The 17,736-nt window shown below is 34.9% G+C and overlaps 1 protein-coding gene across 8 annotated transcripts in view; it reads right to left on the bottom strand.

Annotated features, from left to right (window-relative positions):
- SCAF8 (SR-related CTD associated factor 8) overlaps positions 1–17,736 on the bottom strand; it is a 124,523-nt gene that overhangs the window by 65,207 nt on the left and 41,580 nt on the right. For all 8 annotated transcript variants that reach the window (XM_087817705.1, XM_087817706.1, XM_087817704.1 and 5 more), the window contains 10 exons: positions 16,440–16,557; positions 14,312–14,443; positions 13,918–14,030; positions 12,165–12,358; positions 11,604–11,704; positions 8,310–8,423; positions 7,260–7,416; positions 5,053–5,186; positions 3,358–3,502; positions 1,704–1,772 (listed from right to left, as the gene is read on the bottom strand). In XM_087817705.1, the coding sequence (XP_087673831.1) occupies positions 1,704–1,772; positions 3,358–3,502; positions 5,053–5,186; positions 7,260–7,416; positions 8,310–8,423; positions 11,604–11,704; positions 12,165–12,358; positions 13,918–14,030; positions 14,312–14,443; positions 16,440–16,557 (1,277 nt within the window). The remainder of the gene's footprint in view (positions 1–1,703; positions 1,773–3,357; positions 3,503–5,052; positions 5,187–7,259; positions 7,417–8,309; positions 8,424–11,603; positions 11,705–12,164; positions 12,359–13,917; positions 14,031–14,311; positions 14,444–16,439; positions 16,558–17,736) is intronic.

The raw sequence follows: 17,736 nt of genomic DNA, 5'->3' as shown, positions 1-17,736 counted from the left end.
TTAGAGGAATATAAAATCATAATTAAATTTAAGAATTTTTAGTCCAATTTATATCATAACACTGTTAAATCTTTTACTTGGGGATTTTAGGAACTGTACTATCCTCACATTTAGCTCTAAATTATTTGGACAAACTGTCCGCACATAAGAGAGCTGTAAAACAGGGAAAAAAATCACCTGGGACCATGTATGAAAATTATGAGAATTAAATTATTTAAGTTAGATCAGGTGAGCAAATAGGAGAGTATCTGGAACACTGGTGTTTCTCTTTCTCCATTATTTTTATCCTGGACTTTCCAAAATGAGTAAGAAATCATTAGAAGGTCAGCTCTAGGCTGAGTCTCTGTAAATAGTGAATTCAGAAATGGATTCTGAACACCTTCTAATTTTCAGAAAGAATAAACAATTCTTCCTAATTAACCAACAATAACAAAAAGGAAGAACCTAATACTGTCTAAACACTAAAGGAGTGTTAAGAGTTTAAAAACATAAGGAAAATGGATATTATCAAAAGGGAAGTTCTCTACCATATACGTTCTCTTCACAATTAAAGTCCACTCGGTCAACACTGGGCCCCAAAACTAAGAAGCTCTCAGAAACTGATGTAGTCATCTCAAAAGATACAGAGGCAACACGAACAGTCTCTCACTGTCAAAGATGGAACAAACTAAAATGCAAAGAGAAAAGTGAATGCAACTGCTTGGAAGCAAGTGTCCATAAACACTAAAGAAAATGAGGAGAAAGAACTGGAGGGAAAGGGAGAGGAAGAGGGGGAGAAAAGAAAAGAAACCCTCTCCAGCTTCAGCCACTGAGTATCTCCAGAAATACTACAGAACTCATTCCTCTGAAAAATGGCATTTACAGGAAAGAATTTACCATCTACCTGCACAACTGTATGTCAAGGTAACTAGATACTATTGATTGACAAGAAAAACTTTTTCTTTACAGAAAAATTCTAATTAAGAAATATGCAAGGAATTATAAAATTCAAAAGACCACTTGGATACGAATGAAAGTAGATTTAAGTAATAATAAACAATGGATGAAACCAGTTAAGATGCAAACTTGATGGGAAACTTTTTTGATCACCAGGTTCCCCTACCTAAATTCTCTGATACATCTCAACATCATTTAAAGTGGGAAAGAAAGGCACTGCGTGGCTCCTGATGTGATGCAATATCAGGTCTACAGCACCTCAACTTTAAGGATTCTTGCCAAAAAAGTTGAAGTGAAATCGAAGCAAGCCTTTGGTGCTAAAAACTTCCTATTTACAGGAAATTCAAGGAGATAGAGGAACAAATTTAATACCACAAAGAAGCAAAAAACCAAATCTATTATTTGGAATCTTGCATATAGAAGTGACTGTTTCTTCAATGAATCAAAAATATGAAAAATTAAAAAGGAAAGGAAGGTCTGGGCAGTACGACTCTAGATTAAGATATTTAATACACACACAAATATGATTATGGAGACCCTTCTTTGAATTTTAACTAAAATAAACCGATTATAAAGACATTTTGATACAAGAAAGCCAATCTGAACGTGGACTGTTATATAATGTTAATTTTTTAGAAATCATTTAACAAAAAACAAATGCACATCTGAAAACTTTAATAATAATAAAAAACAATAAATTCACAAGAATGAGAAACGACACATTAACACTACCGTGAATTATGAAAATTCTAAAATTGAAAACTCACGTGTTGGCACTACTGGTGGAATAGTAGGCGGTGGTACAACAGGTGGTGGAACTGGAGGTGGCATGAAACCTACATGGGGGAAAAAGGCCCAAAATAAAATAGCACACGAAAAGCTACTTCTTTTAAATCAAAGATTTCAATAACTAAAAATGAAATTCTACATTCTTAAATAAATCTTTCATTACTACAACCTCATATTTGTGAATCTATTTTCCATTTTAAAAATTACTTTTATATATACTACCTTATTTGGTCCTTAGAAAAGTATAGAGTAAGCTAAGTAATGCATAGAGATCCTCATCATGAGCAATCCTCATTTATTTACTCATTTGTTGAAGTCCTGTGGCACTCTCCACAATGCTATAAAATTAAAGATTAATACAAGCCAGGTCACCTGTTTATATGTTAGCATGGTGACTGACTACCTGGGGAGTTAAACACTGCATTTCAAGCTGCTGATAACATTATATGCAATAATGTCATCTGCAGAAGGTGCTATTGTATTTCTTTGATATATATGCTGTTTACCCACTAGGTCAGATATTTTCATTAACCTTGGATGTCACTATACTATGTTTTGAGCACTGAAATAAATATTCAATTTAATACTGGCTGTTTGATGATTTTCAATATTAAATGATCAAACTATAAACCTATTTCCTTGCATTTTTAAAATACCAAGCTACCATTAAATTCAATTAGAAAACAGTGGCTAAAAAGAAGAAAAAATAAAGATATGTGATTTTCAACAAATGAATGCTGGACAATGACTTTATAAAAGTCTACATAGTATGGTTTTTGAAATAATAATTTTAAAATATCTTCTGAAAAGATTTTAATTTTCAAATCACAAAGTAATTTTCAAATATTCAAAATATACAGAAATAAAATTCTTATTAAAATCTGCATCAATTTCAAATTATGTATTCAACTGTAATTTTAAAATTTTATGTTACAAGACAAATAAATTACAAACATTCTCAGAAAATGAATTCACTTTTTGGCCTTGTTGATATTTGTTAGGAACTCTATTCAATGGCTAAGAACTTAAATTACAAAAATCAAAGTATAGTACTTTGTTTCTTATAATAGGCAAATAATCCTACATAAGTAATTATTTATATTTGATATGTGTTATTTAAGTAATCTATAGTTTCTACCTAGAAACACTGATTCAAGAACGTTTGTAGTATCAACAATTAGGTCAAAAATGTATTACAGATTCAATTAGCAATTTAAGATATTATTTCTAATGTCAAATGGAAATCCTAATGATTTTTAGGAGAGACAATCTATACAATTTAATGCACGTTTTCTGATGAATGGTTAACTATAGAGAACTAATATATAAAAATTTCAACATAAATTTTAAGTTATTTTAAGAGCATTTCAATGATTTTAAAGGATCCCATTTCTTCTCTGTCAATGCTTTTTCAAGTGCAGTCCTCTGGCAACTTTCAATGTCCTGTCCCCTCTCAGTCCCTGAAAGGAAAAAGAGGCCAGCCCAGCAATCTCTGCTGTAACACACCCTCCAAGTGATTCCAACATATGCTAATGCTTGAAAATCACTGCTCTATATCGTTTTAACCTGGAAAAAGAACAGTTAAAGTGATATTCTAAATAGAGTTACATTAATAAGACAAAAATTCCTTACCAGGGGGTGGTTGTGAAGGGTTAAAACTTGCCCGCAGAAAAGGAGGTGGAGGGATTGGACTGAATCCAGGAGGAGGAACTGGCATCGATACGGGAAATGCTGGTGGGACTAAACTAACTGTAGGCACAGCTGGTGCTACTGGAATCTTTGTGGATAGAAAATAAAACGTCCATAAATCATTTTATCCATCTGCAATGATTACATCTTGCAACATCTACAGGTAAATTATTTCTATTTCTTGTTTAGGAAGGTAACAAATACCATTATATTAAGCTGCTTTGTTTCTTTCCTTTTCGTATACTCGGAAGTAAGCATACTTGGGGTAAAAGCAAGGCACTATTTTTTCAACAGACTGTATACGTGGAAATTGTGAAACCGATCTTACATTCAAGTGATGTCAAGTAATGGGCACCAACTTGAAAAGTGAGTATCAGGCTCAATTTTAAATTGCCACCTCCCACTAAGTTTATAGTACCTAGCTCTGTTATACAACCTACCACTAGGAAGCATGTCAGTAACAGCTTTAAAATGACTACAATGTCTCATAAATTTATTTTCTACTCCTAGCATAAATACCTTGTACTCATCCCAGGTACAATAATTCCCAAATATTTATCTGCACTATGGCTGTATCTCTCTTCTAAAATTCCTATATCAATGGTCTATTTAACACCTTAACTTCGTTGTCTGAAAGATACTTCATTGCACAGAACTGAACTTCCAATCGTCCTTCCCAGAATAACTTTCCACAGTCTTTCCCACTCTCAGATAATAGTAGCTCCATCTTTTCAGTTTCTCAGACCAAAAACGTAGCCTCTGCTCTTACAACTCAAATCCAACCATGCTATGAGGTCCCATTGGTCATACCATCAAAATACAGTGAGTATCTGACCACTTCTCATTCCCTCCACTGCTATCAGTCTAGTCTAAGCCATCATCATCTCTAATCCGGATTGTTCCAACTGTCTTTTCACTGGTCTGCTGCTTTTATTAATGTTCAATAGTCTATTCTTAAAATAGTAGCCAGTGCAATCCTTTAAAACTTGAAGCCGGATCAAGTCACTTCTTCCTTCAAAATCCTCCAAAGTTTCCACATCCCAGATTGAAAAACAAAGTCCTTCTAGAGGTCTGCTTTCTACTAGTCTTGTGCCCACTTGCTAGTCCTGAAACACACTGAACACGCTCCTGGCCTGGAGCCTCTTCCTTGGATAGCAAAATGGTTAGTTCCCTCTGGAACTTCAGTTGTTGCTCAAATGTCTCATTCTCAATTAAGTCTACCCTGACCATGTTATTTAAGATTGTAGCAACTACCCAGGCTGATCAGCCTTATACTACCTATTCCCTTCCATAGTATCTCATAAACTTATTTATTTTATATTTTCTGTCTCCCTTTTTGAGAACAAAAGCTCTATAAGGGCAAGGATTTGTGTTTGGGTTTTTTTCCCTGATGTATCCCAACCTCAGGTGCCTAAAACAGTAAATGTCACAGAGTAGGCAATCAGTAATTATCTGTTCAATAAGTAAATATTTAAGTATGAATTAGACCATTTCTAAAAATTTTTTTCAAAAAAAATTTGATTAAACTCATATTTATTCCATTTTGGACAATTTCCTCCCAGTTTTATAAAGTAAATACATGAGTAAAAACAGAAATGTAAAACAACACATTCAACAACAAAAATACCCAGCACTAACCTGTAACATAGCAACAGGTGGAGGAAAAACCTCTGCCTGGGTTGTGACCACTGTCTCCTTTTCAACTGGAGGTGGGCTCTGAGTTGTCTGGACCGTCTCTTTAACAGGTTCTGAGCTTTTCACAGTTTCCCACTCTAAACAAAATATTTGAAAGTGATTTCCTCTAGATAAATGCAACTTTTCATTTTATGTCTATGTATACATTTATTTCATGCTTGTCTAAGTCCTTCACCTATCTGGGCACATCTATTTTTAAGATGTGTCCACTGCTATTGGTGCCAATCTAGGTTTTGCCCAGATAAATCTGATTACGACACAAAGGAGTCCAAAGTAGCATGACACAAGACACAAATGAAAGACACTAAAACATCTGGTCTAGAGAACACTTAGAAGAGATGTAATAGGTATGTATCGCAAAGGCTGTACGACGTAAGAGGAACCAACCTTATTCTCTATTTTCTCACAAGAGAAGACCAACAAGTACTAATACAAAAATATCTTACTGAAAATACAGCTATGCAAAAATAGAACAAAGGAAATCAAATGGCTCCTCCAACAGTTCTCCATCTCCCTCAAAGTAAGGATCAAAGTCATTATAATGACTAATAAGACTTTACATGACATCACCCCTCGTTATCTCTCTGACTTCATCTCCTACTATGCACTCCTCACTCACTTTGCTCAAGCCATACGGGTCTCATGATTTCTGAATAGACTTTGCACTTGCTGTTCCTCTATATAAAATGCTCTTTCCCCAGAGCTGTACATCTCACCCCGTCAAATATCACCCACTCTGTTAGACCTTCTTCAACCAATTAAAACTGCATTAGCTCCACACCCAAACTGCCTATCCCCTTTCTTTGATTTTTCTTCTAAAAACTTAGAAACAGAAAAATATTGTACAGTTTATCTCTTTTATTCGTGATTTATTTCTCTCCACCAAAGCATGGATGGCAAACTTCTCCTATACTAAAGTAGTTTAGACTTTGTGGGCCATATGTTCTCTGTTGCAACTCCTCAACTGCTGTTGAAAAAAAGAAAGCCATATAAAATAGATAAACACAAGTGAGCATGGCTGTTTCAATAAAACTTTTATTCACAGAATAGGCTGTCGGCAAGATGTGGCCCAGGGCTATAATAGGCTGTCAGCCCCTATACTACAAGGTGCATTGCATGAAAGTAAAGATTTTTGTCTGTCTGTCTGTCTTACTGCTGTAATCCCAGTTACTAAAATTATGCCTGGCACACAGCAAGAACTAAAATATTTAATAAATGAATAAATGTTCTAGAGGAACATCCATCAAGAAATAAAAGGAGAAACTGACAAGAAGAAAACAACTGAAAAAAGAGTCTGAATATATGCTTTGGCCTGAGAACAAAAATATTCTAAAAATTAGCTAATTATGCTAAACAGATGTGAAGTAATAACATATATATATCATATTTCAATTCTTTTGTGATTTCTTACTGGTTATAATTGCTAATCATTTTTAAAAATAAAAAAAGACACGTTTTTAAAAGAGTAAGCCAAAAGATCATTTGGTTATAAGCATTCTCATTTTACATGAATATGAACCACAGCTCTCTAAACTAAGATTCTATTACTGCCATTCTCAACATGGATGCTAATAAAAATAATCTGGGAAGTTTTTCAAAGAAGCTTCTGAAGTCTCCAGTTCCCATTTAAACTCAAGGAATTGAAATATTTAGTTTAAAAAAGCCTCCATATATACAATATATAACTCTCTCAAAAAGTAAAATTTTGTTAAAGACATACATAAAAAATGTTACACTGATAAACTTCTAAAACACTACACTCTGACACTTATGAAATAGAACCTATCAGCCCGGCCGGGCGTGGCTCAGCGGTTGAGCGTCGACCTAGGATCCAGGCAATCGGGGTTCGATTCCCGGTCGGGGCACATGCCCGGGTTGCGGGCTCGATCAATGACTCTCTCATCGTTGATGTTTCTGTCTCTCTCTCTCCCTCTCCTTTCCTCTCTATGAAATCAATAAAGATATATTTTTAAAGGAAATAGAACCCATCAAACATACACACTGAACACAGGAGTGTTTCATATTTTTTCTTTTGAGAAGGGGAAGAAGCCAGGAAATAGAATAAACTCACCCTGTCATGAAAAACTCTTATCAATTACAAACTTTTAAGTGTACTTTTTTAAAAATAAAACTACCCTTACGGTTCTTACCAGTATTTACAGTTTCCTGATCAATCATGCCTCCCTCTGCAAAACCTTCCAAGTCATCCACTTTAACTTTTTCCCATGGTATATATGTAACTCCAAGATCCACATCCCAGAATTGTTTGTATTCTGTTTTTACACCTTTGTTTAAAGCCCAAGCAATCTATCAGGAATGAGAGGAAAGGAAAAAGAAAGCTTAGAAATACTGTAAAAACATTCAAAAACATGTAGACAATGTAAGTACAAGTAAAACTAGTTTTCAAAATCAGTTGGACGCGCACAGCATCAATACTGAAAGAACAGTAGCCATGAAAATTTCTCTATGTTCTGTTTTTGTTTGTAAAATAAAACCTGCATTAGATAGTGATGGTGTTTATATCCACTTCTTACTGTAACTTTAAAACAATATAAAAGATGTCAAGCTACATTACCGATAATCAGAATAGTTATTATAATTTAAACAAAACCTTGGTACTCCAGAAAAGAGACCAGTGACACGAATTTACAGGGAAACTCTCTGCCATAAAATGACAAAGTATGGGCACATTAACTCCCTTGAAATCAGTTATGTTAATGTTTTTAATTCAGTTGTAGAAACTGATGGAATAAATTATCTCCAAATACTACTAGAAGAAATGAAGTGTAAATTAGTCATAAGTAAAATTGGAAAAATAGACAATAAATAGTTTAAAGACTAAGAGGAAAACAAAAATAAAAATAAACCATTCACAAGGGCCTGGGTTGTTTAAGACAAGAAGTTAAAAAGGAGAAAATAATAATATATAATTAAGGGGCATGAATAGGAAGAACTAGGAAGAAGTAAAGGGAAGACAAACTTGTATAAATGAAAAGGTCTACTCATAAAATGGTGAACTGGCTGTTCATGACTGAAGTTTTGGTATTATTTTACCTATATCTAATTATTTACCTCAGAAATACTGAAATAATAAATTTCTGTCATGGTTTGCCCATTAACATTTTAAAAAGATGAATTAAATACAGGAACATTCTAGTAATCCAATACAACAAAAGCATGTGTTCCTCCCCCAATCTCACCTTAATGACCTTGGACCCAATTTTATATGATCCAGAACTAAGTTTCTGAAGAGCCCGAAATGCATCTTGTCGATGAACCATGCAGACATAAGCACAGCCCCTGGGAGGAATCATCTATTAAAAAAAAAAAAAGTTTTCTTTAGTAGGGGTATAAGGAGGGCAATTCATTCTGGCATTCTATGGTTTTAATGAAACAGAACATTGGCTACTGACAAATACTTAATCATTTCCCTTTCCTTCCTCCAGCTGTTTATTGCTTCAATTCATGTACAACTAATTAGTTTAAAAAAAAATTTCAAAGCCTATTTGGGTCTCACTCTAAGCCACGATGTACGTGAAATCTTAAATGATCATATCAATTCAAGTTTTTCTAATACACTATAAAGAACTATTTTTAAAATACACAAACATGAATATAATACCACCAGATAAAAGGAAAATAATATTGTATGGCCAACATATTTGAAGGCATACAACTTTTTCACAGTATTATTTCAATTTTTCCAAATTATACTGAGTAATGTGTGAAGACTATTTGTTTTGGGTAAATATCCTTAATACAAAATTTATAAACTACAATAAATGATAAAACTAAAGCTTTTGAATTTTATAAAACTTAATTTTGGCCAAGTACTTCTGGAAATGGGTCTTAAAATGAATAGGGAAATAGCCTCAGTGTAAGGAAGGATCTGAGAGTTTTACTTACAAAGCATTTAACTATTCAACAGACTACCGGGGATCATAAAATTATCCTTAATGTATTAATTCAGAAAAATACACAGAGCAGTTCAGTTTCTTCTTAAGAACTCAAAAGGCATTCTATTACTTTATTCTTCTTCAATATCTCTTAAGCTCTATTGTCAAAATAAAAATCTTTCCCTGGGTCTTGCTAACACTTCAAGCTACTGTCACTTTAATACCAAACCTTTCAAAAGAGAAGTCTACCTAACCCCTTACGTACTTCAACTCTTATGATGTAGAACCAACTCCGTAACAACCCGCTGAAAATATTTTCTTCAAACTCTCTAATGACCTACTAAATGCTAAATCTAACAGACTTTTCTCAGTCCTCAAACTCCTCTAAATCTTACATCAATTTTTCAAATCCTGGATTTTATCACTAGTATACTTCAGTTCACAAAATAACTTAGTGCCCATTATTTGTAAGTACTATGCTTTTTTTTCGTTTACGTAAAATATTTTATTATTTATATGCACAATAAAGTAGATCCACAAATATTTATTTTGTCTCTACGATACGCAAAGCCTTGTTCTTGACACTGTGGGAAACACAAATAAAAGACGACAGGGCCCTGACTTCCTGCAGGTTCCAGTCTGGGAAAGACAAAAGGTACACATAAAGCCACTGGACAAGTCCCAGATGGTACTTGATGTGCAAAGTAAAGTGTAAAGACGATGAATCTAGTGGATTCCAGGGGAGGAAGGGTCCCCAGCCATTACGGTAGTTAAGGAAGGCTCCTTAGAAGTAAACTTTTTTCTGGGCTCATTATAGGAAGACACACCAAGGCAGAGGGTCCAGTTGCTCTCCCTGGCATCAAGTGGACATGATGCGTTTTTCCATGAAGCTCATGTTTATTATCTCTTCTAAGATTCTTCATTCTCTCACTGGAATCTTGGCCCACTTTATTTCAATTACAATTCTACAGTTCAAGTGGGCAGTTCTCCTGGGCCAGCTGGTTCATCCTGTGGTCAGCAGGGGGGGTCGGCTGGAGCTCTCATTTGAGTGGGGTTGGTTGGCAGACTGGTGGGTTCTAGCGCCCTCAGCTACACAGCTTGTCCCACCCTCCATGAATCTCGTAACCTCCAGAAGACTAGCCCAGGCTTCATCTCACGGTGATCTCAATACTGTGCTTTTAAAAGGTAATACAAGGAAAGGATGGGGACAAGGCAAACTAGTGCCAATGGCTGTAGTGTAAGAAAGACTGTAAATGCCAAAGAGCAGGTGAAGCCCAAAATGCTACTTGGATTCAGGATCTGTTCAGAGCACTGACACCAGGCTTTGTAGTACTTTGATAAGATTCTAAAAAATACTAGTCATGGGCATCCCTATTTTTTCAAAGGTCAACACATTTCTGATACGCAGCTAGGGCTGAGAACCACCAGTTAAGGATAGGGGAAAATCAGAAAAAAACAACTAGAGATTATATGATCATGGATTCTGAATGGTAGTTTTGGCAGGTGAAATTTAAAAAGGCTACAGCACTCGCATGATGTAGAAAGAGAAATTTGAAATAACTAAGTTGAAACACTCAACCAATCACCTACAACCAATCACCAATTTATTATCTATGTAACTCAGGCAAATCACTTAATTTCTTCACTGGTAAAATAAAGATATTTGAATTACTTAACCAGCTTCTTGAAAGGCTCCAATTAGATCATACATACTTGAGAGTAAAATATTAAATGATCAAATTCAATTCAAATGAAGAATACTATTATTAATACAGAAAAGTTAAGTTTGGGCATATACGGAATATTGGAATCTAACACTAGAAAGGAAAATCAGCCAATTTCCCAGTAAATAATGATGAAAGGTCCAATAGACGTAGTATCACAACAGTAAATAAAATCATAGGGTTTTATTAAAATCATAGGTGTCCTTAAATATAAAACATTTCCTTCCTTAGATCTGGCTCCACGGAAAAAAACAACAACAGCTCTTCATGGAAGAGGAAACTGCGCGGGGCAAAACCACTGGAAGAATCAAGTGGAGGAGTGAAAGAGTTCAGCTCAAGTGACTGGAGATGCCCTGGCCACACAGGCTTTTTCATCTAAGGTTGGCTTTGAGAGGAAGAAACAGAGGGAAAAGGAAGGAGAGAAGAGGCTGGCAAGAGACCAGAACCCCAAGTCCAGCTGTGTCTCCACACCACTATGTGCTCACGTGCAGCTGATTACAACTCTGTGGGGCTCATTTTCTTTTTTATAAGAAGAAATTAAACTAGATCACACTACCTCCTGCTAACTCAAATATTCAATGTCTTTAGGAATCAAGTGTCACATTGCTGTAAAACCCTAGAGAATTTTTGTCAGAATACCACTTTGAAAATTATTAAGGTGATAAACAGCAGAACAATGTACACAGAAACGATGAAAGTCCAACAATCCTTGTAAAGATCCGTAAGGGCAGATACAATTGGGCTAATTAGGGACTAAAGTGATTCTTTGAAAATATAATAAAATATAAAATAAAATAATAAAATGACTCTTTGTATGAGTGAAAACCCTATTCTTTTTTTAACCTTAAACTATTGTTCAACAACTGATACTTACATTAATGGATTCAATTTGTCCAAACTCTTCGAATAGGTTGGTTAAATCCTGCTGTGTAGCCTTCTTGTCCACCTGACCAACCCAGAGAGTAGTACTGCACACTGTCAAGACGTAATTACAGAGACGGTTACTTTTTTCAAGGAGCTGAGGAGAAAGCTTTACTACAGTAAAATTAAAATTTAAGACAACAAATTTAAAATACATGTTGAAATTTTCATCTGTTCTATTTAAAATCAACTAAAATCCTAGGTATCTGTTCCCATCTATGCCAAGTCAACCTATGCCTGCCCACTTTATGTATCATTAGTCAAGTCTTATATTTTGTAACTTGCATTAAAATCAATCAATCAACTCCCAATGACCTTAGTATTTGAGTGGAAACTGCTCTTCCCTTTCCTTTTCTCCCCTATTACATTACAAAAACCAAGGATAAAATTATTCATTTACCAAACCACTTTTCAAATTCTCAGTCTTAAAGAAAGATCTATAGGCTCTGTAGCAGATAACTATTTTCTCAGACCTGTAGACACCGAAGTTTGTCGAAGTGTGCCTGTCACTTACCACTTAATGTTTTAGACCTAATAGGAGGCAGCCCCTTCTTCTGCCGCTCCTTCTCCCTTTCTCTAGCTCTCCTTTCACTGGAGTATGAGCGTGATGACTTCCTCTTTCTTTCTCTTGAGCGCGAGCGTGACCGCTTTCTGTGTTTACGCTTTCGAGATCCAGACCGGGACCTAGATCTCCGTTTTCTTGGTGATCTAAAAAAAATTTTATTTTACTACAAATGACAATGTTATTCTATCAAGTTTCTTTTAAGAGAAACATGTCTTATATTTGTCTACCTCTTTAAAACAGTTAAGTATAGTCAAGTAACAAACATGCATTTTCTAAATCTGTGTACTACACAGGTCCACACAAGTCACAAGACTTGTTTTCACTTAGTTCTCACGGAGTCCGGTCGTTAGTCACACCGTGAACAACAGGAGAAGAGGTCCTAGTAAGGGCCTCACTTTTTTTTAGTGTTGCCAATTCATTTGTCAGAGTCACAAACAGGTATGAAAAAACAAGAAAATAAGAAGATCCTTTAGGTGACGTGGATGTTACATTCTTAAAATTAGGAATCAAAGAATGTTTCCAACAGAGCATCAGGCCCCCTTATAATTCTGCTTAAAATCTTTCAACTTCTCCACACCCTTATTAAGGAGGCGCCTCAAGACCAATGAAGAGGCTGCTTTGCTAGAGCAAAGTTTTCAGCACTATTTAGCCAGGTAATTCAGTGACATGAGGTGGATTTAGAGAAAGCTGAAAGGACAGCCTCTCATTTAGGAAACGTAAATACACATAACTTCATGAAACAAACAAGAAATGACTGAAAAAGTGATCAAAGAGACTTTTCCCTCTTCTAGCATATATTGTTCAGGCTTTCATGTACAGAAAACAGGGTATAAAAAATGTTAAAGACTAGTGACTTTCGGTTTTAATATCATTTATAGTAAAAACAATGTACAAATGCTACATAAAAATTTACCAGGTCAAGATAAGGCATCTTCAACTCAAATTTGAATGAGCATGTACATTAATGTGCCATGTTGAAAAGCTCACCAAAAAAACATTTACAGGATATTTTATAATAGTTTGATATTATGCTTACTGTTTATAAAAAGAATTTTTGTAGTGTTATCTTTATGATCATTTTTGGTATTGTGAGATGAAATGGAATTTGAGAAAGACAACAGAACTTTTAACACTTCTTCTACAGCAGGGGTGGGCAACCTTTTTTCTGCCAAGGGCCATTTGGCTATTTATAACATCATTCATGGGTCTTACAAAATGATCTACTTAAAAATTAGCCTGCTATATTTCGTCAAACATTTAATTAACTCATCCCTAATGTGATGGCTGGACTGCTTCTCTCTGGTGAGGCCTCGGCAGGGCCAGACCAAATGATTTCACAGCAGTATACAGCCCATGGGCCAAAAGTTCCCCACCCCTGCTCTACAGCCTGATTTCACTGTTGTTCTGAGGCATCAATATCCTAAAAGCTGGATGTCATCAAAATATTAACTATAATCAGATATAATCCAAACTCAAGGTCTCATGAAATGGCTGCGTTTCATGTATATTATTCAAATAAATGGCCACAAATATATCCAATTAAAAACAGAACAAAGTATTTTCTTTTTTTCAAATTCTAAATTATTTCTTTCTGAGACAATATGTTTTTCTAAGAAAAGCACTTCTTTTCATCTTGATGTAATGAACTAAAGCCAACATTTCAAAAGTTTACACCCAATTATTTTTAAGTATTATGTAGAACCTTGAACGAGAGCGTGAATGTGTTCTCGATCTCGAGCGAACAGCCACTTTCTTTGCTTCTTGTTCAAAGATCTCCTCTTCCACTCCATCCTGCCCTTCATCTATATCCATGTCCTTAAAAGTCGAAAGAAGAGCAAACAAACAAAATGCCTAGTTTAGATTCAGTACATGTGGACAATTCTGCCTTACAAAATTTTCCCCACAGTAGAATTTATGTCTAATAGTAAAATGCTTAGACTGCAGAGCTTAGGTGGGGAGAAAAAACATGTAGGACATCACTATTGTTTTACACAAAATAAGTAATATTCTACCTAAAATAAAAATTACCATCTTTTATAATATTTTCCTCTAATTAACTTATAAATGCATGACCCAGAAAAGCATTTACTGTTTACCTGTTGCTGAATATCTATGGAATCATCCAAATTTGCTTCTGGCTCAAGGAAATGCTGCTGACTGCTCCCTTGTGAGGGTGAGGCGGAATGCTCTGATCCAAATGTTCCTTCCTGACTGTCCTGAGGCGTTGCCTATTGAGAACGGTCATAAATACACAAACACTGAGAAGTAGTCAATATTACAAATGAAAATTTAAACACACAAACACAACAATTTTTTAAAAAGAGCCCAATATATTAAAAAATTCCATGTTTAATCTTTTATAATTGATCTAAACTTACACTTTTGTATAAATCCAAGTTTACTTAAAAGCATAGAACATCATAAAAGGGGGAAAAGACTATAATATTAGAATAGAATAATAAAATCAAGTACGTCTTCAAATAAATTTTAAATTGTGGAAAATGCAAACTATCACAAATTAATAAAGGGATTATATCATGAATGATATATAATGGCAAGGCTACAATGTTTAGAGTGGCACTAGTAATCCTAGCCTTTTCTCTATGACACTGTAGCAACTTTTAGACAGCCTTACTGAGCTTACTGGTATATAAAAATGCTTAATGTTCCTGCTTATTTCACCCTATCTTAAATACAGTAAAGCAACTGAATTGGTAGAGCCAATTACACAATTTATTCAGTTTGCTACACTGTTTATATACTTTCAGATTCTAAATTTGTTTTAAACAGTATCTACCTTATGCATTAGGAAAGTTGTTTTTCTTCACCACTCCCTTTGCTTCATCTCTCATTTCCGAACAACAAAGCTTTTAAGAACATCTACTCCTTTCAAAGGGGTATTGCTTTATCTTCTAAAATTATGGAGATAATGTATAGAGCAATTAACTAAGCCAAGGGAGGAAGGGGCAAGGGGTGAGATTCTTAAGACAGAATCACTCTCGTAAGTTCGTATTAGTTTGCACCTTTGACTTCAATACCTTGGTGTTAATTACAAGCTGGTCAAGAGTACTACCTTGATTTTACTGCTTCTACTAAACCCTGTGAAATAAAACTAGAACGAAGGCAATTCAAAAGTATCACATAGATAGATGAACAAATACGTTGCTTGGATAAACTCTTCCATCACTACTACTTCTTGCCTCTGTAACAGCTCTGTGATTTCATTATATCACTGACAACCTGTTTCTTTTCCTTGAATTACAACTTGTGATCCAAATGTTCTTCATTGGGCTCTATCTTCAAGTTCTTGAAATCTCAGGCAGATATGTATTTGTTTGACATAAACGCTGCACCTACTCCAAACACTTCTATCAGATTTCTTCAAAATAAGGTATGGAATTTCATTTTCATAATTCCAGCAAATATCATTAACATTCATTTCACATTTACTATTTGCATTAAAAGGACAAGTTCAGGCCCCAGTAGTGTCTAAGGATTAGCCCCATTTTGATCTGAAGTAACTCTTCCCCTCTTCCATATTTCTAGTCCTTCAACTGTACCTGTTACAGAAACTAGAATTCTGCCTATGTCCACAAGAATGTATGTGCTCCATTAAAGAGGTTACTTGAGGTCTTGCTTTTCTGTTCACCTCTGTGTATATCATTTGTCTAACAATGCTTATTTTAAAATGTTTGTGATTTATTAAATTCATTTTCACCAAAAAGTTTTGAATATTAGAAAGATTAGATGTTTCATTTCACTGAACTTCAATTTCCTAAGGTATAAAGTGGGAATCGAAAGGCCTATCCCATCAGCATTAAATGTAATCACCCTAATGAAGTTCCTGCCACATGTTAATAGCCTAAGTAAAGATAGCAATCTATTCTGTCACCACCACCATCAACAACAGCAAAATCATCATTACCTTGCCTGACAGGGAGCTGGTAGAGTGGAGAGGAACTGAGCTGTAGTACTGAAGCACCTGTCTTCTGTTCCCCACTCCCAGTATACTGAAATTAATGTCTACCATGTTTGCAATCCATTCATAAGGTGCAAGTACTTTCAGAAGTTGCTAGAGTACATTTTGATTACAGAAAATATCGTTAAGATCCTAAAAATAGTAATCGTCCTAATAATAGCTGAAGGAAAATCACCATACTTAAACACCAATTTATAGAATACAGACAGCAGTAACTCTAAAGGCCACAAGATGGAGTTACAAACCTTTTGAGGCTGCTGCTGTTCCAGGAGTTGCTGCCTGAGATGGTCAAGGTTTTGCTGCTGTAGCTGCTCTGCTATCTGATGAAAAATGGAGTTGTTCACAGATTCTGAAACATGAGAACTAAAAGGAAAAGAAAAACAGGTAGACATGTATTTTAAAACCCAGTAAAGAGAATATAAAAATAACTGAGTATTCAGCCTTACCTCCCATGCCAAATGAAACATGCTCTACTACGATGTTGACTTTTTGAATATTAACAAAGAAAATGGAATACCTCAGAATATCAGTATGTTTAAACAGAAATATACTCTTCAATAGTGTTTCGACTGATGACGTTAGATACTCTGATAAAGATCTGATCTTACTACCTCACGCTGTTATATAAATTAGTACTTTTTACAATAGAACATTTTAAGAAAAGCTCAGTAAAATTTCTAAAAACTGTTTAAAAATATTTCAACATTGTCACTTTAAGTTCTCTAACTATGAAACAGTGGGGAAATGTTCTATCAGTACATATGAAATCTACAATTATAACTGACCATAAAATTAATCTGCTTTTCAGAAAAGCATTCACATTATTAGGTATGTTAACAGAAACAATGTTTAGATAAGAGGAAATACTTTCACTATACTCTGGGAGATCCACACCTGGAATTCTGGGTGCCACAAGGTAAAAGGAACAAAAAAGAGGGCATCCCAAAGGGGGCAATCAGGATGGTGAGGAGTGCTGAAACAGTTGGAAAAAGAGCATGTCGTCGAGAGCCAGTAAGCTAAGGAGAAGAATGTACCTATCTTCAGACACTGAAGGGCTATGTCTCAAAAGATAATGGAGCAAACATGTTTCCTTGCTTCAGAAAGTAAAAGGGAAGAGCATGTAGAAGGCAAATCAAAACAGGATTCAGTAACAAAACAACATACAACAATAGCAATCACTGAAGTTCTCACAATGGAAGGCACTGTCACACTGGATAAATACCCTGTCGTCAGGGCTATTAGAGAGAGATGATTCTTACAGTGTTCAGGAAACTCATCTACATAATTTCGAATGCTTCTAACTTCACAATTCATAATCTAAAACATTAGTTTTTAATTTTTTCAAGTAGAATCCCTTTATCAAAGAACATATTTGTATTTTAATTATATAAATATTTAAATATATTATCCCAATATATAAAACTAATAACTTGTCTGAAACAAGATTCCCGTAGGCTCTGCCCATTCGTCATCCCCCTTCCATTCTCCCACCTTCCAAATCACACCCAAGACTGTCTTCCCAGTGTTGCTTTTAAGAACATT

The sequence above is a fragment of the Miniopterus natalensis genome, chromosome 5 (genome assembly GCF_054644295.1).
Source record: "Miniopterus natalensis isolate mMinNat1 chromosome 5, mMinNat1.hap1, whole genome shotgun sequence".
In the NCBI taxonomy this organism is placed as follows: domain Eukaryota; kingdom Metazoa; phylum Chordata; class Mammalia; order Chiroptera; family Miniopteridae; genus Miniopterus; species Miniopterus natalensis.
The sequence above is the reverse complement of the archived record's forward strand: the minus strand, read 5'-3'. Positions and strand labels throughout refer to the sequence as shown.